Source organism: Haemorhous mexicanus, chromosome W (genome assembly GCF_027477595.1).
Source record: "Haemorhous mexicanus isolate bHaeMex1 chromosome W, bHaeMex1.pri, whole genome shotgun sequence".
NCBI classification, from domain to species: Eukaryota; Metazoa; Chordata; class Aves; order Passeriformes; family Fringillidae; genus Haemorhous; species Haemorhous mexicanus.
This window is the reverse complement of record NC_082380.1, coordinates 5,981,509-6,000,470: the sequence shown is the minus strand read 5'-3', so window position 1 is coordinate 6,000,470 and position 18,962 is coordinate 5,981,509. Positions and strand designations below refer to the sequence as shown.

The window sequence follows — 18,962 nt, the reverse complement described above, 5'->3', positions numbered from 1 at the left end:
CTTACAAATTATTTTTAAAGTACTTAAAGCAAAATTTGCTCTGATTATAAAATATGCCTAAATTCACTGGTCAAATATTTTGCTGAAAAATATGCCACTTCCCATATAATCACAGTTCAGAATTTGTCAATGAAGATATATTTTTTAAATAATTATGAAACTTCTAAACAAGAAACAAAGGAGCTTACCCCAGAGTTTAACATAATACAGTATTATTCATACAGGATTTAATATAAGTTGTATCACTCCTATATGGCAAAGATTTACCGAACGCAATTTTCAGATTGTGATTATTTAACAAGCTATGTAATAGGTGGTCAAAAGTAATAAGCAGGTTAGATAAAGTATTTTGCAGCTACAGGAGAGGAGATAATAGGTATGAGGTTCCAATACTATAATATACTGCTGAATACTGGGTACAGTAAAAATACAGTTTGGTTTTGCTAACTTTGCAGTCAATAACAAAGATTCTGTCAGTTAAAACAAAAAAAGTAGACTACATTATACTGCAGTTTGTAAGCATCCTTTCACAAACATGAATTGGGTAAAAAAAATTTATAGTAATGCATGAATAAAACCCCCAGATTATTACTAAAACTTAAAGCTCATGCCAAGTCATGCCAATTGCAGATATTTCTTCTGCCCACCCCCCCCTTCACCCCAAGGTTCTGTACTTAGGACTGAGCTACACATTACTTTAATTTATTGCTCTCAAAATGCAACACAATGAAAGATCCCATTCACTGATTGATGTAGCACATGAATGTGAGTACTTTTGACCATGAAGACCAGAAATGTGATCCTATATAAAAATTTACCAGAAAACTGCATCAACATTTTTGTTCCCCAGTATTCAGCTCCCAGGAATTAACATATATAATTAATGTAATACTGAATAATTTTAGACTTACCATTAGCTACATATGTAATCTTGCATAGGATATTGTCCCTGCTTATTTCCTTATTCCCTTCTGGCGGGCTTACTAAAGTCTGACAAATCATAGCAATATTTATTTTGGCACGGACACAACGATTGTTTATCTATCAAAAAAAACCAAACATTTGTAAACTTCAAACTAGGTTTATTTCAACATATGCGAATGCTAACATTTTAATTTAGTATGAAGTCTAAGGTAGTCCAAAAGTTATGTTTCTGGGAGTTTGCCTTCTAGCACTACATGGATGAGACATGAATGTGAATGAAAGGTACATGGTGAGTAGGGAAAGGGTTAAACAGAAACGCCTGAATCTGAAGTTTCTGCTTGCTTAATACGGTGAATTATTTCAATTATTGTGACAAGTAAGGAAACATCTAATGAATAATGCATCAGTGTTTACAAATATCAGTTAGTAACTTTTCCCTTGTAAGCAGGCAATGGCATAGTATTCAGCACAGAAACACTACAGAGAAAACAATCATTGCTACTGTCTGAGAGAACCAAGGCAGAATTGTGTAAGCTGTAGGTTTAACAGATTCCATATCTAGTTATACAAGCCTATCCCCATGTCTGGCAATATTGAAGAGTTATTTATTCAATTCCATATGAAGGAACCTCAATTCTTTAAAATGTTTTCACCAGAAATTTAGCTTCCATTTTTCTGCAACACCTTATGTCCTAGGTTGACTATATGATGCTTTTATCCTCAATCGTCTCGTTCCGTTTATGTTGAATAGTAAGTTTTGCACCTTTAAGACTTGCTTCAAAGATTGAGGGGGTGAGAGGAGGCGCGTAGTTTGTTTTCAGACACTGAACTCACTCCTACACATTCCTGCTTCTGGACTGCGTGGTTCTGCGGATGAACAGACGGCGGGACAGGGCTCTCTTTTTTTCTTGCTTTTTAGTTAGTTTAGCTAGCTGAGGCAAAAAAGTTCCCTGGACTGTGCTTTTTTTTCCTTTTTCCCCTTTCTCTAGACCTGTTCACACCTGCTCTGGACTGAACAACCATAAAACCACCAGCTTGCATCGGTGGGCCGGGCCGGGCCTGGGCCAGGGCATTTCCAGTGCCGGAGGGACTGATAAGGGACTGAGTGAGCTGAACTGGAATCTGGGGAGGGGACTTTCTGGGTGTGTCATCTCCTTTGGAGCAGCAAGGGGTTTTATTGTTTAATATTAAGTTTTCTTGTTTAATAAACAGTTTTTTTCCACTTTTCTCCAAGGAAGTATTTTCTCCTGGACCGGTTGGGGGAGGGGTGGTAGAATCTGATTTCCTAGGGGGGCCCTTTGGAGGTTCTCTCCCAAATTTGCCCTGAACCAGGACAAGCACATCAATTGGCGCCCAACGTGTGGCTCGAGAAAGTGGAAAAAAGCATTATTGATTGCATGTTGGTTGTGCTTGCTCTGTAGTGAGTTGAAGCAGTCAGTAGCCATGTTGCTCGATTTCGTAATGTCTCTTGGGGTGGAGGCCTTCATGTGGTTCTGGTCTATAAGCCTTTTTGAGGTTTCAATACCTTTCTGGTCACTAGGATTATTGTCCCTAAGACGTAATTTTCACAGTACAGGGGCACGGATTGGAATAGCTATTTTGCTGGCCTTGCTGATAATGATTTATAGGGCATTTACGAGGTTACTGGAGTCTGCTTACAATATGTATGGTTTATGGTTTCTTCGTCCTACCCCGCGTCCTAGTTCCGGCAGTATGTTTTGGGAATTTATTAGTAATTGCACCCAGTTTGTTAGAGGAGGAGCAGGGAATGAGACTTTCCAGCCTTTCCTTTCCTTCTTCTCCTCTGAATCTGTTATGTCACTTTTTGAGAATGTTCAGTTTCCCCTGAATGGTAAGGAGACCATGTTTCTGGCATTAAATGTGGTAAGCTTCCTCTATATAGTCTGCAGCTTCTCTAGAATGAGGGCTGAGATGTCCAGAGGAGCTGACAAGACCCCTGACCCAGAAGTAGACTCAGGCATGAAAAATGATGAGTGGTGTAGAGAATGGGAAAATATGGGCCAAACCCTGAAGGAATTTTCTGATCCTGTAGACTGGGATTTTCCATGTGAACAAATTCAGAACCCAGCTGAGATGGGAAAATACCTGAAAGAGAAGTGCCATGGTGACTCTAAAGAAAAAAGTCTCATTGCAATAAGCTGGGCCCTGGCCTACGTTTATCGCACCCTGCTAGATACTAAAGGACAGCAGACAGAGGCAGGCAGGCAGGGAGATAAAGCAGCAGCTACTCCAATCACTCAGGCTGCAGCCAACACTCCAGCTGCTCAGGCTGGAGCTGAACCAGACAGTAAGCCTAAGCCACTGGCAGTTGCTGCAGGAAAGAAGCACACGAGCAAAACCAATCGGCCAGTGACTGACAATGATGATCCAGGGGAAAGACCCTCACCACCAACTACTGATAAAAAGCCCAAAGTTAATGAAACTGACACAGCCTCAGAAGCCAATATTGAGTCCTATTCCCTGAAGAACCTTTGTGGCCTAAGGAAGGATTATACCCGGCGGCTTGATGAATCCATAATTAGTTGGTTAGTCCGTCTCTGGGATGCTGCAGGTGAGGCTACAATTTTAGATGGTAGTGAAGCCAGGCATTTGGGATCCCTGTCACATGATCCTGTCATTGACCAAGGAATGATGAGGGGGGCTAACCCTCACAGCCTCTGGGCACGAGTCCTGGGAAGTGTTGCACAAAGATACCTGTGTGCAGACGATCTCTATATGCAGCAAACACAGTGGAAGACCATAGAGCAAGGGATCAAACGCTTGAGGGAAATGGCAGTGGCAGAGATTGTCTTCTCGGATGATGTAAACACTGTAAATCCGGACTTGGTACCATGCACATCTGTAATGTGGAGAAAACTTGTACGACTCGGGCCACATGAATATGCTTCTGCTCTAGCAATAATGAAGCGAGATGATGGTGAGGAGACCGTGCTGGATATGGCAAAGAAACTCCGAGCATATGCAGACGCTGTGCATGGCCCGACACATGCCAGAATCGCAGCAGTGGAAACACGTCTGCAGAAGTTAGAGGATAAGATAGAGGAGAATCACAAGAAGCTCAGAGAAGAGATTAAGGAAGACCTTCTTCAAATCTCAGCAGTACAGATCAGAGGTTCTGGTGCCCAACGCAGATGCTCCCCAGAGGGAGAGAGAAGGTACACCCCACGAGCTGAGCTGCGGTTCTTCCTGCGTGATTGTGGAGAAAACATGAGGAGATGGGATGGAAAACCCACTGCTGCTCTGGTACAATGGGTGCGTGAACTGAAGACTCAGAGAGGAAGTTCCAAAAGGGAAGCAGCTCCAGTAGCCAGTAACCGAACTGTCATATATGATGATAATGACAATATTTTTGATGCCCTTGAAAGAACCTCCAAGACAAATGTCCAGGGAAAGAAGGATAACCAGGCTTAGAGGGGCCCTGCCTCTAGCCAGATAGAGGCTAGGGAAAACCGTGTTTTTCGGACTGTGTGGATTCGTTGGCCTGGCACATCTGAACCACAAGAATACGAAGCTTTAGTCGACACTGGTGCGCAATGTACATTAATCCCATAGAGACATGTGGGAGCAGAGTCTGTTTCTATTGCCGGTGTGACAGGGGGATCCCAGGATTTCACTTTGGTGGAAGCTGAGGTGAGCCTGACTGGAAATGAGTGAAAGAAACACCCCATTGTGACTGGCCCAGAGGCCCCATGTATTTTAGGCATAGACTTCCTCCGAAGTGGGTATTTCAAGGACCCAAAGGGATTCAGATGGGCATTCAGAATAGCTGCTGTAGAGACAGAAGGCATCAAGCAATTGAACACCTTGCCTGGACTGTCAGAAGACCCATCTGCAGTAGAACTTCTGAAAGTGGAAGAGCGACAAGTGCCAATTGCCAACTCAATAGTGCACCGCCGGCAGTATCGGACGAATCGAGATGCCGTGATCCCCATTCACAAAATGATCCGTGAGCTGGAGAGCCAAGGGGTGGTCAGCAAGACCCACTTACCCTTCAACACTCCCATTTGGCCTGTGCGTAAATCTGAGGGAGAATGGAGATTGACTGTAGACTACCGTGCATTGAATGAAGTGACTCCACCACTGAGCACTGCCGTGCCAGACATGCTAGAACTCCAGTACGAGCTAGAGTCCAAGGCAGCAAAGTGGTATGCCACTATTGACATTGCCAATGCATTTTTCTCCATTCCTCTGGCAGCAGACTGCAGGCCTCAGTTTGCTTTCACCTGGAGGGGAGTGCAGTATACCTAGAACCAATTGCCCCAGGGGTAGAAGCACAGCCCCACTATCTGCAATGGACTGATCCAGACTGCACTGGAAAAGGGTGAGGCTCCAGAACATCTGCAATACATTGATGACATCATTGTATGGGGGAAGACGGCAGCAGAAGTGTTTGAGAAAGGAAGGGAAATTATCCAGATTCTCCTGAAAGCCGGCTTCGCCATCAAAAAGAGCAAAGTCAAGGGACCTGCTCAAGAGATCCAGTTTCTGGGAGTGAAGTGGCAAGATAGACAGCGTCAGATTCCCACTGATGTCATCAACAAGATCACAGCAATGTCTCCACCATCCAGCAAGAAAGAAACACAAGCTTTCCTAGGTGCCATAGGCTTTTAGAGAATGCACATTCCTGAGTACAGTCAGATTGTGAACCCTCTCTACCTGGTCACCGGTAAGAAGAACAAGTTCCACTGGGGCCCTGAGCAGCAATAAGCCTTCACCCAGATCAAGCAGGAGATCGCTCATGCAGTTGCCCTTGGCCCAGTCAGGACAGGACCAGAGGTGAGGAATGTGCTCTACTCTGCAGCCGAGAACCATGGCTTGTCCTAGAGCCTTTGGCAGAATGTGCCTAGGGAGACTCGAGGCCGACCACTTGGATTTTGGAGTCGAAGCTACAGAGGGTCTGAAGCCAACTATACCCCAACAGAGAAGGAAATTTTAGCAGCCTATGAAGGAGTCCAAGCTGCCTCAGAGGTAATAGGCACTGAAGCACAACTCCTCCTGGCACCCCGACTACCACTACTGGGGTAGATGTTCAAAGCAAAGGTTCCCTCTACGCACCATGCCACCAGTGCCACATGGAGCAAATGGATCGCTCTGATCACACAGTGCGCCCGTATTGGAAAACTGAATCGCCCTGGGATTCTGGAAATAATTACAAACTGGCCGGAAGGTGACAACTTTAGTCTTGCTGAAAAAGAAGAAGAAGAAGTGACACGTGCTGAAGAAGCTCCAACATACAATGAACTGCCAGTAGAAGAAACGCGCTACGCTCTTTTCACTGATGGTTCTTGTCGCATTGTGGGAATGAAACAAAAGTGGAAAGCAGCCGTATGGAGCCCCACATGACAGGTCACTCAAGCTACCGAAGGAGAAGGTAGATCAAGCCAACTTGCAGAGCTCAAGGCTGTTCAACTGGCCCTGGACATTGCTGAGAGAGAGAAGTGGCCAAGGCTCTACCTTTATACTGATTCATGGATGGTAGCCAATGCTCTGTAGAGATGGCTGGAGAGGTAGAAAGAAGCTAACTGGCAACGTAGAGAAAAACCGATTTGGGCTGCTGATGAGTGGAAAGACATCGCTGCAAGGGCAGGGAAGCTACCTGTGAAGGTCCGCCATGTAGATGCCCATGTCCCCAAGAGCAGAGCTAATGAGGAGCACCAAAACAATCAGCAGGTAGACCGGGCTGCAAAGATAGAGGTGTCAAAGATAGACCTAAATTAGGAACACAAGAGAGAGTTATTCCTAGCTCAGTGGGCCCACGATGCCTCAAGTCATCAGGGTAGAGATGCCACCTCTAAGTGGGCACGAGACCGAGGAGTAGATCTAACCATGGACAGTATTTCTCAGGTTATCCATGACTGTGAGACGTGTGCTGCCATCAAGCAAGCCAAGCGAGTGAAGCCCCTGTGGTATGGTGGGCGGTGGTCCAAGTACAAGTATGGGGAGGCCTGGCAGATCGACTACATCAAACTGCCCCAGACACGCCAAGGCAAGCACTACGTGCTGACCATGGTAGAAGCCACTACGGGATGGCTAGAAACCTACCCTGTGTCTCATGCTACTGCCCGTAACACCATCCTGGGCCTTGAAAAGCAAGTCCTGTAGACACATGGAACCCCTGAGCGGATTGAGTCAGACAATGGGACTCATTTCAAGAACAGCCTTATCAACACCTGGGCTAGGGAACATGGCATTGAGTGGATGTACCATATTCCCTACCATGCACCAGCTGCAGGGAAAGTGGAGAGGTACAATGGACTGTTGAAAACAACTTTGAAAGCACTAAGTGGGGGATCTTTCAAAAACTGGGAGCAGCATCTGGCAAAAGCCACCTGGCTAGTTAACACCCAAGGCTCTACTAACCGAGTGGGCCCTGCCCAATCTGAGCCTTTACACAGAGTAGATGGAGACAAAGTCCCAGTGGTACATGTCAGAGGTCTCTTAGGGAGGACGGTGTGGATCAATTCTGCCTCGAGTACAGACAAACCCATCCGTGGGGTTTTCTTTGCTCAGGGACCAGGTTGCACATGGTGGATAATGCAAAGAGATGGAAGAACACGATGTATACCTCAGGGAGATCTCATTGTTAGGTGAGACCTACGTGTAAATATCACTGTTTGCTAAATGTTACTACCATTGTCTGTGTATAGCTGTATACTGAATATATGATGTATGTGTTTATAGAGTTGGAATATATATTAGTTTTAGTAGTAAGCTGACGATATGGGGATAAGTGGTGGAATGTCCTAGGTTGACTATATGATGCTTTTATCCCCAATCGTCTCGTTCCGTTTATGTTGAATAGTAAGTTTTGCACCTTTAAGACTTGCTTCAAAGGTTGAGAGAGAGAGAAGAGGCGCGTAGTTTGTTTTCAGACACTGAACTCACTCCTACACATTCCTGCTTCCAGACTGCGTGGTTCTGCGGATGAACAGACGGCGGGACAGGGCTCTCTTTTTTTCTTGCTTTTTAGTTAGTTTAGATAGCTGAGGCAAAAAAGTTCCCTGGACTGTGCTTTTTTTTCCTTTTTCCCCTTTCTCTAGACCTGTTCACACCTGCTCTGGACTGAACAACCATAAAACCACCAGCAGCTCGCATCGGTGGGCCGGGCCGGGCCTGGGTCACGGCATTTCCAGTGCTGGAGGGACTGATAAAGAACTGAGTGAGCTGAACTGGAATCTGGGGAGGGGACTTTCTGGGTTTGTCATCTCCTTTAGAGCAGCAAGAAGTTTTATTGTTTAATATTAAGTTTTCTGGTTTAATAAACAGTTTTTTTCCACTTTTCTCCAAGGAAGTATTTTCTCCTGGACCGGTTGAGAGAGGGGTGGTAAAATCCGATTTCCTAGGGGGGCCCTTTAGAAGTTCTCTCCCAAATTTGCCCTGAACCAGGACACCTTAGATCTGCCAACTGTTGAGATAAGGCAAGAAAGTTTTTGGCTCAGAATGCTTTCATCAGGTCATTGTATCATCTGGTATAAACAAACTGTATTTTTGAATACGCCCCCTCTCTCCCTCCCCCCAGTATTGCAAGAACATCACAACACATAATAGAAAAATGGCATCTTTGAAGTGGAATTTGATAGAATGAAAATAATACTTACAGGAGCACTGTCATGTTCCACAGAGAAATTGCAAACAATCCATGTTTCAGGATCATTTTCACTGAATGCCGGTATTTTTCTGATGGCAGACAAATACAGCACATCCCTTTGAGAAGCCGGCCACACTCTCTGCAGAGAAACACCTGAATATAAGCTTTTCCAGTTTTGCAAATTAAGTACTTACTATCCTTAGATAAAGGAAAAAAACAAACAAGGCAAAACAGGTCAGTCATGTTATTTAAGTAAAAAAGTTTATTCAAGTTAGTAATTTCATGCAGTTTTGAGAACTCAAGCAGAACACAGGTGTTGTACAGATGTATAACAGGTTTTATGGCTATACTTAATTTTAAAAATTTAAGGCAAAAGTTGAAAGCCTTTGAAAGGCAGGGACCCAAGTTGCAATGACTTTTTCAGTAGACAAACAGGAAGAGGCGCTTCCTCTCCTGTTCTCTCAATCTCAGGTTTACATTGTAATTAATACTTGTAAGCCACAAACTGAACTAGTGGTTAAGAAAAATAGAAGCATCTACAGTTATATATGTCTCCATAAATATGGTGAGAGAGAGAGAGCGCAAGAAATACTTCTAACAAATATTATTTAAACAAGTTACTACTTTAATGAAATAGATATGGTAAATTGGTATTATCTAAGACAATGTTTCAGAAGCAAAGTGTCATAAAATAAAGCAAAACTGTACAGAAGCATTTTCTTGACACTCAACATGGGCAAAAAGTCTAGCTTTTACCATAACACTTTAGTTCATACAACTGTGTTTTTCAAAAATCAGTCTGCTGTTCCAACAGTTTTAAGATAACCATATTACCAGTTTTAAAAAAAAATTGTTTCAATATATGAATATACTAATACTTAGAATCATGCAACATTAAAGAAAAGAATGTACGCTTCATTCCAAATTTTTTAGAACCTGTTAGGTTATAGCTACTGGGTTATAAGTCAAATGAACATTTTAGTAAAGCTAAATCAGAGCTAGTTGGGGTGAAAAACCATAATGAAGTTAAAAGAACAAATGTACCAGGAATTATAAGACCTCATAATGCAAACACAGAATGTCAACTAATTCTGGTCAACAATAATTTGCATTATTGCAACAAAATGTATGATACAGGGGTAGAGGTTTCTTCTTTGTAGTCAGTGCCAATTTATTGCTTCAGTTTTCATGAGATGAGCCTTGCCTTGCTGCCAGTGATATACTTAAGAGATTAAAAACAGTCCTCATTTGTTATTATAAACTCTATCAGATAGATACACAAACAAGTATGCTATCAAGCCAAGTTTGAAAAATTTACAAAATTGCAGTTCAATAGAGAAGTTGTGCTGAACTGTTGTTCTGGATAATATTTTAAATTGTTAAGATGGCAAAGTATTTCAGAATAGATTAGAACACATATAGTCCAGACTGTCTCACTAAGGTTTGTATACATGCAAAGTGTTATTACCTTATGCATCTGGTAAATGATGATAGCATTATCAGCTAGATTTTCCACAACATGGAAATTTTCAATTGTTGCTAAGGGGAGGGGAAATAAAAATCCATCAGTAAACAAGTACAGATATTAGGTCAATATTATAAACTACATGCTTGCTGATAAACATGCAAAGATTAAGAATGGATTCCTTACTTTCCCAGTCATTACGAACATCAACATTCCAGAAGTAGTGGCAAACTTCATGCCCTGTTACCCCTTTAACGGCATGCGTTGCTTTCAAAGGATCTAATACTATTCCATTCTCTTCCACCTCTCTTCTGTACACCTATGGTCAAATACAAAGACAGAAATGAAGAGAAATTGCAAAACTGCCCATGTTTTTATACTAATTTCATCAGCTTTGATAAAAACCTACACAGAACACTAACAAAAGAATAATTTGCCATGTCAGTGTTCTATGGTAACTACCAATGCAGATATTTTTAAAAGGCAGTTCACATGAAAACACCACTATTTTGAAAAATCTCAACTCCAAAAATGGTTAATATTAGAGAATATCCTCAGTTGGAAGGGACCCACAAGGAACATCGAGTCCAACTATCGACTCTGCACAAGACAGCCTCAAGAAGCACACCATATGCCTGAGAGTATCGTCCAAATGCTTCTTGAACTCAGACAGACTTGGTGGGTTGACCACTTCCCTGAGGAGCCTGTTCCAGTGTCCAACCACCCTCTGAGCGAAGAACCTTTTCCTTATATCCAAGCTACATATCCCCTGACTCAGCTTCATGTCATTCCCTCGGGTCCTATGACTGGTCACCACAGAAAAGAGATCAGTTGCCAGCCTGCCTGCCTGCTTCTGCTCATGAGGAAGTTGTAGACTGCAATAAGGTCTCCCCTCAATCGCCTCTTCTCCAGGCCGAACAAACCAAATGACCTCAGCTACTCCTCATATGGCTTCTGCTCAAGGCCCTTCACCATCTTCATGGCCCTCCTTTGGATTCTCTCCAATGGCTTTATTTGCTTATTATATTGAGGTGTCCAAAACTGCACACAGGACTTGAGGTGAGGCCACACCAGTGTAGAGCAGAGTGGGACAATCACCTCCCTTGACCGGTTCATGATGCTGAACTTGGTCACCCCAGCACCTGGTTGAGTCTTATGACTGCCAGGGCACACTCCTGACTCATATTCAACTTGCTGTGAACCCAAACGCACAGATCTCTTCCCATGGGGCTGCCCTCCAGCCTCTTGTTCCCTAGTCTGTATATACATCCAAGGTTGTCCCATTCCAGATGCAGAATCAGTCACTTGCCTTTGTTAAACTTCAAATGATTGGCTCCTCCCAATTTAGTGTAATCCGCAAACTTACTTAGTATCTTTTCGAGTCCTGCATCCGAGTCATTTATGAAGATGTTGAAGAGAACTGGCCCTAAAATGAAGCCCCGAGCTTTAAAATGGAGCTTTACTGAAATCCCAGAAGATTACATTAACTAGCTTCCCTTGATCAACTAGGTGGGCTACCTTGTCATAAAAGGAAATGAAGTTTGTCAAACTGGACTTTCCCCTCGTGAAGCCATGCTGGCTGTGATCAGTGATTGCGTTGTCCTTCAGATGTTTTTCAATAAGTCCCAGAATAGTCTTCATAATTTTACCAGGCATTGAAGTGAAACTGACGGGTCTGTACTTACCACGACCATCCCTCTTGTGCTTCTTGAAAATTGGGATAATGTTACCGAGCATCCAGTCAACTGGGACCTCTCCAGATTCCTAAGACCATTGAGAAATCATTGAGAGTGGCCTCACGATGACATTAGCCAACTCTTTGAGCATTTTTGGATGAATCTCATCAGGTCCCATAGACTTATAGGAATCCAGCTGGAGCAGCAAATCCTGCAGTTTCACTATTGACTGGGAGTTTGTCATTCTCGCAGCTGTGGTCCTCTAGCTCAGGGCTCTGGGGGTCCCAGAGGCCATCATTGGTATTGATGAGAGAGGTGAAGAAAGCAGAAAATGTCTCTGCTTCATCTGTGTGCTTGTTTGTGAGGTGACTGAATTCATCAAGCCACAGACCAATGTTATCTCTGATTCTCCTTTTGCTGTTAACATATTAAAAAGCCCTTTCTGCTGTCCTTCACAGCATTGGCCATCTTGAACCCTAATGGTGCTTTGTCCACACAAATTTTCTCCCTACAGTGGCGAGCAGTATCTCTGTAGTCCTCCCATGTCACCTGACCTTGCTTCCAATGTCCATACACTTTCTTTTTTTTGCTTATCTCCAAAAGATCACTGTTCAGCCAAGCCAGCCTTCTGCCTCATCTGCTTGACTTCCAACATTTGGCAGTTGCCTGCTCCTGTGCCCTTAGGAGATGGTGTTTAAAAAGTGACGAGCACTGATGGACCACAGCACCTTCAAAAGCATTTTCCCAGGGAACCTTACTCACTAGTTCCCTGAACAACCTGAAGTCTGCTCTCCTCATTTCCAGGGTTGAAGCTTTGCTGACACTTTTTCTCCTGTCAACAGAGATTTTAAACTCGATCGCTTCGTTGTCACTGTGGTCAAGACGGCCGCCAATCTCCCCTCACAAGACCCTCTCTGTTAACAAGCAACAAATCAAGGAGGGCATCTTTCCTAGTCAGCTCCCTTAGCACCTGTACCATGAAGTTGTCATCCAGGTGTTTTAGGGATCTCCTGGACTTGCTTGTACCAGCTGTGTGGTTAACATCTGGCAAGTTGAAGTCTCCCATAAGGACATGGGTGGTTGACTTAGAAGTGTCCCTTAGTTCCGTAAAGAAGAATTCATCAGTGTCATCATCCTTGCTGGGTAGCCTCCATGCTTTATTTGTTTTTCTCTTGATCCTTACCCCGACGGTCTCAGCTGTGCCACTGCCAACTGTGAGCTCCATACCTTCCAGCCCCTCTGTTACATACAATGCAACCCCCCCGCCAAATCGCCTGCCCTGCCTATCCGTCCAGAATTAATCTACTTTATTCATCACTATACACAAGAATGTGTACAAGCACAGTGAAGTAGCCTATGGTTACTTGCTTCAAAATAAGATTTTCATACAGTGAATTTTCATGTTGTCATTTGACACTGGCAAAATGCCCGGCACCCAGGAAAGCCGTTCACTCACTCTCTTTTGCTTTCAACTGGGCAGTGGAGAGGGAAAAATAAATAATAAAGTGCTCATGAGTTGAGATGATGATTGGGAGAAAACATTCCCAGGGCAAAACTGGTTCAAATTTAAAAGTCTAAGGTACATTCATTATTAACAGAGTCAGAGGAGGATAATGAGAAGTAAAATACACCTTTGAAACACCTTTTTTCCCTCACAGCCCTCCCTCTTTCCCACCACCAGCACAGGGAGACAGGGCGTGGGGGTTTTTTTCAGTTCATCACCCGAGATCTTTTTCTTTTCGCTCAGGTAGGGGAGTCTTTCCCCTGCTATGCTGTGGGGTCCCTCCCACAGGAGACAGTTCTCTGTGAACTTCTCCAGCATGGCTCCAATCTCACAAGCAGCAGTCCTCCTAAAATTGCTGCAATGTGAGTCCTTCCCACGGAGAAACAGTCTTTCCGAAACTGCTGCGGTGTGGGTCACTCGTCCACGGGGTGCAGTTGTCTAGGGATAGGCTGCTCTAGTTTGGAAGCAAGGGCCCTCTGTCTCTATCTCTGGGAGCAGGAGCCCTCTCTCTATTCGGGTCTCTCACTGGAACACAGCTTTCTCCTGTATCCACCTGCTCTGGTGTGAGTACTTCTCTCACAGGCTGCAGTGGATCTCTGCACCCCCCATGGACTTCATGGACTGCAGGGGAACAGCTTATTTGCTATAGTCCTCACCACAACCTGCAGAGGAATCGTGGCTCTGGCGCTTGGAGTACTTCCTCCCCCTCTTTTTCCACTGACCTTAGTGCCACCACGATGTTCTCCCTCACATGTCTTCACTTCCTCCTCTTCTCTGACTAGAAGAAAACTGCTGCATGTAGGTATTATTGCCAACAAGTTCCACCAATTCAAAGATTAGTGCAGGATCCTGCAGGTTCCACATCGGGGAGTTGTTCGGCATGTTTCCACTGCAGCAGCCAGCCCCACTGCCACCTAGTGGGCAGTGGCAGCTGACACGGCGCTGGCGCTATTTAACTTCTCTCTTCATGCAGGGCGCCAGAAAGGAGAAGCCACCGCTGCTGCCCCTGCCCTTCTGCCCATGGTACGGCTGGCTGGGGGGGGCAGGCAGGCAAGGCTCACCGCAGGCCGCACTGAGATGGTGGCGGCTGCAACACATCGCCAAATGCTGCACCAGGATAGCCCTGGCAGCAGCGCCTTGCCACCCCTGGAAAAAACTATGCACTGTTTTGATTTTCTTCTTAAATATGCCATCACAGAGGCGTGATCAACCTCTCTAATTGGGCCAGCAGCATGTCTATCTTCAGAGCCATCAGAGATTGGCTATGTCAGACATGATGGAAGCTTCTAGAGGCTTCTCACAGAAGCCACTTCTGTAGCCCTCCCCCGCTACCAAAACCCAGGCTGTGTCAAATCAATACAGCACACCATGTTGATAGGAAGTTTTAAGTAGAAGAAAATGAGAAAGGAATCTGTAAAGAAAAAGCTATTGCAAGTGCTGCATAAGATTTTGCTGAATATATTAGAAGCTGCAGCTCGTATCGTCTCCAGTCCTAACTTAAACAATGCTATTCTCAGAGAGGAGTTCTAACAGCATAACTTGCTTAGTAATAGTATTCAAAGAGAATAAAAATATCTGTCTTCACAGCATATCATCTTATATCAATTAAGTAAAACAACAAATGCTTACCTTCATTTCTCCTTCTTCTACCACTAGCTGCCAATTGGCATCTCCTCCTACATCTTGCAAAGAATATGTCATATGGTTTTGTACCATCTCTTCCACCTTTAGAGGAAAAATTACACATTTTTAAGTAATTCCTTTCATCTTCTTGTGCAGGCGACTATATAGTATTGGAAGCCATAAGTCAATACTGTGCAGGAGCTGAACTTGGACAATAGAGCCTTCTATTGCAGGTTAAGATCAAGCAGGTACTTTTGGCCTTCAGAAACAAAAGTCACAATCTTGATTCCGCTTCCAATTTCATTCTTTATGGGTTCTTCCCTACCCTTCCTTTGTACCTTTAAACTGTCAAAACTCACTATTCCTATCTGAGGCAGTTTTATTTCAGCATGTAGGAAATTACTTCTGGTACCTCCAAATAGAATTACAGTGCATTGTAGGACTTGAAAGACAATATTCACTAAAGAGCATTTAAAAAGATGAAGGGGAGGGAGGGGGGAGGGGAGACAGACAAAAAAGTTCTAAAAAGTAAATACATATCAAAAGTTATATTGAAACAGCAGTGAGGGAAACAGTCATGAGAAAATCATGCCTATTCTGTTTCTTTGGCATCTTTGCACATTTGCCAACTAGAAAAACAGAACAGAAATGCTTACATTCAAAAAAGTTGTGATGATGCAGAGGTCCACTATTTTAAAATACTCATTTAAGAGTACTTAGCTAGACAGTAGCATGTTTTTCTTAAAGGTCAAATATTTGATACATTTTTATTAAGCTATGTGAATACATTTTTTTTGTTTCAAATAATGCGCATGAAAATAGGGGTGGGACAGGAAATGAATTGCTATGTTAAATCTATGGTCTTGTTATGTTTCTTTTGTGTCTGTCCCTCCATTTCCAAATCTTATTCTCCCCCAAATAAAAACAGAGACAAAAAGCTAAATTATCCATTGCTGTGTAATGTATATGAGTGCTGAAAACAATTTAGTATTTTATTTTGCCTAAGAGGTAGGTGACTATTAAAACCCATCACCTCAAATAAGTCCATGTAATTGACACTACTTTCCTGAATCAGTAGAAATTTCTTATTTAAAGAGGAAATGCATTGCAAGCAAAGGTTAGTCAATTGACCAACATATGGATTAGTCTAAGAACTATATAATCACAAGATTAACAGCCTGAACCTTTGGGTGGTTTTTGCACAACTTGAAGGAAAAAAGTTATTGAATCAATTCAAAATCCTTAAAAATACAACATAGAAATAAAATCCTTTCAACATAAATGCTCCTTTATCTTATTTTAACTATCGAATTCTCTACAGAAACCAAATTATCAGTCCAGTTTGGGGGGTTTTCTTTGTTTTCTTTAAGTTTTTTTTAGTTAAAATTAAGTATAAACAGCCACAAGATTCGTGTTTCTGCTTTTAGACAGGCTATCGTTTCCTGCCACTTATTAACAGGTTTCCTACCAAATATGCTTCTAATTATTTTTTTCCAGGTAAACAATGACACAGTACAAGCCAAGCCAGGTAAGAATTTAAGCTATTTAAATATTCAATTTTCTAGCTCTAGGTCATACTTCTTTCAGAAAGGGATCCTCCCTATGCTCCTGCAACTTTACCTGCAACATATTCAGGGTCCCTATCTCCTCCCCTGGCTCCTAATCTATTAGGGACAAAGCCAGATTGTATGTGATTGTTTTGTATTTTGCTGCTTTTTGCTTTATGCCAAATGCAGAGGGAGGAGGAGGATAGCAAAGAAAGAAGAGAATTAAGCATTTACAGGAGTATCAGAGAATCAGAGAATACCTGAGTTGGAAGGGACCCACAAGGATCACAGCATCCAACCCCTGGCTTTGCACAGGACAACCCCAAAAATCATACAATGTGCCGAAGTACAATTTAAATAGTTTAAAGCCTTTGGAATTGTTCAGCATTTAGCTCCCTGACTTCCTCTGAAAACTTCAAAGGCATCTTTAGTTTGTTTCTCTCCCTCTCCCAGTAAAGTTTCATTCCTGCTAATACATCTTTCAGACAGCTTCCCCTTAGGTTTGGGAAAGGAGAGGTATTATCATTGCAGCTTTCAGAGGAAAGAGAATGTTGTTTTTCGCTAACAAGCAATTACTTCTATTTGACCAAGTAATTGCAGTGCCTTCAACTGCCTTGTGCATACTATCTGTCAAAACTGTGATCTACCTGCAGGTTGCTGTCAGCCTGAACCTGTTTCAGGTACCACATTAGGCACCGAGTCAATATTCACAGCTTCTTTCCCAGTGGGGAGGCCACACTACTACCTCTGGGTTCCTGGCAGACTACAGGAATGATCTGCAAAAATACTTCTATCCCAATGCAGCCTTGGTCAACATTAAATGGGCAGATCTTCATTTAAAAGGCCCTCAGAAGAGCTCAATCTATTTTAAAATCTGATAGTCCTTTAAAAGGAGAAAATGATTTGCAACACATTTGCAGCATTTTAAGCCCACAACCTCTCACTCAACTGGCAGAGGCAAATCAATGCCTTTCTGAAGGCACATTGAAGAACCAGCTCCTGTCAGAATATGTTTATGCATCTTCATCTTAAAAGCAAAGCTGCAAGTTTCTACTTGACCTGTTACTAAGATTTCCTTCATATGAATGAAGTCTAGAAACAAGCCCCATTTATTCAGAATCAAGATTTAGCTTGCCTTTCCAAAAGCCAAATCCTCAGCCTGGGGACAGAGGAAAATTTCCTAATAATAAGGTCTACAGCAGGTTGTCACGAAAAGGTGTGCTTCTTTTCTCTTCATGCTCTCAGTTCTCTTTCACCTGCTTGTTCACTAGCAATGAAGCTCCAGAGCAGGTGAAGCAACTTAATGAACTGGCAAGTTTGTTCTAGGGAAGATATGGGGAAAGAATGGGGCAGAGGGGAGTAGGTTTCTTGTAAGTTAGCAGGATCATTATTTCTGTAGTCAGTTAACTTGAAACCACATCTTAAGACACTGGGTAGTAGCTTCTACACAGTATAATCCCTGCAGCTGCTAGAAAGAGCAACACCTTGACCCCATAATCCAGTCCATTTGACCTTGATCTTTAATGTTGATTTGCATTATTGTGATAAGGACCTGGTCAATCTCAGATTTAAGTGGTTAGGTTTTCAGCCACACTAGTGGTCTGATACTCAGGTTCACCATATAGACACACAAATATTATCACAGACCTAAGAGATGAAAATGAGAAGGTTCACATATTTTAATGACTCTTTCCCTTACATTGAACTGGCAATGCAGCCTGATAGAAAATTAATTCTATCTTTAGAATCAAACTTGCTTTCTATTACTTGATTTCCTCCCTCCTCCCCTACAAAACCAAACTTGAATTATTAACGTGACTGGAATTACAGTAGATCAGCCTATTGGTGTTGTGCAATATGACCTGCATACTTTTACCCTTGTAAAAAATCCAAATTCCAGACATTACCTGACTGCAATAAATCAAGGCAAGTGTTGGGATTTCAGTCCAATAAGCAAATCCTTAAATATTAGGGTTCTGCTCACAAAGCTGGTGGCAAGGTATGCAGGTAGTATGACTCCAGGCTCTATTACTCAGAAAAAAAATCCATTCAATCTATTTGAAAAAGCAGGCTGTTTGCAGTGTGTCAGAGACTGGAAAGATGGATGTCTTGAGACATTTTGGGATGCGTGTGTGTGTGGGGGAGGGGCAGGTTGGGCCTTGCCCTGGCGAGACAGTGAACTACCCCCACTCCCCCCCCTCAGAGCCAGTATCCCAGCCCTCTACTCTTGCCTAACTCAGCTTCTGAGTGGCTGGAAGTCCCACCTGGAGGGAGGGGCCACAAAGGTCAAGGGGTATTTAAGGCTGAGCATGAAGCCAGCACATGTCTTGACCCTACCTTCCTCTTGGAGTTTCCCTCTGAACACTGCTGGAACCCAGGAGTTGGTAGCTATATGCATGCTTTTCTATATCTTTTCTTTCTGTCTTTCTCTCTTTCTTCTTCTGATTCCTTCTTGGAACATTTTGAGCAATTTAACATCGCATGGGTTTAAAGTTTGGACCAAATTAATGCTGTGAGAAGTGGTTTATGTTGACTGGGTGTTGTAGTAAACCTTTTACCAAAGCTCTCTGATTTTTCTAAATTTTACCAGTAAACTTTTGTCTTGTTTTGACTG

General features: G+C 43.0%; 1 protein-coding gene across 29 annotated transcripts in view; it reads right to left on the bottom strand.

The window, feature by feature from the left end:
- LOC132341420 (ceramide transfer protein-like) overlaps positions 1-18,962 on the bottom strand; it is a 218,126-nt gene that overhangs the window by 15,025 nt on the left and 184,139 nt on the right. For 21 of the 29 annotated variants that reach the window (XR_009490188.1, XR_009490189.1, XR_009490190.1 and 18 more), the window contains 5 exons: positions 14,808-14,903; positions 10,185-10,317; positions 10,002-10,072; positions 8,544-8,672; positions 912-1,041 (listed from right to left, as the gene is read on the bottom strand). Coding sequence is in view for 18 of the 29 variants with exons in the window: in XM_059872980.1 (XP_059728963.1) it covers positions 912-1,041; positions 8,544-8,672; positions 10,002-10,072; positions 10,185-10,317; positions 14,808-14,903 (559 nt within the window). In the remaining 11 variants the exon portion in view is untranslated. Of the gene's footprint in view, positions 1-911; positions 1,042-8,543; positions 8,732-10,001; positions 10,073-10,184; positions 10,318-14,807; positions 14,904-18,962 lie in introns of all 29 variants that reach the window. The other 8 variants (XR_009490196.1, XM_059872973.1, XM_059872978.1 and 5 more) reach the window with 3 other exon arrangements.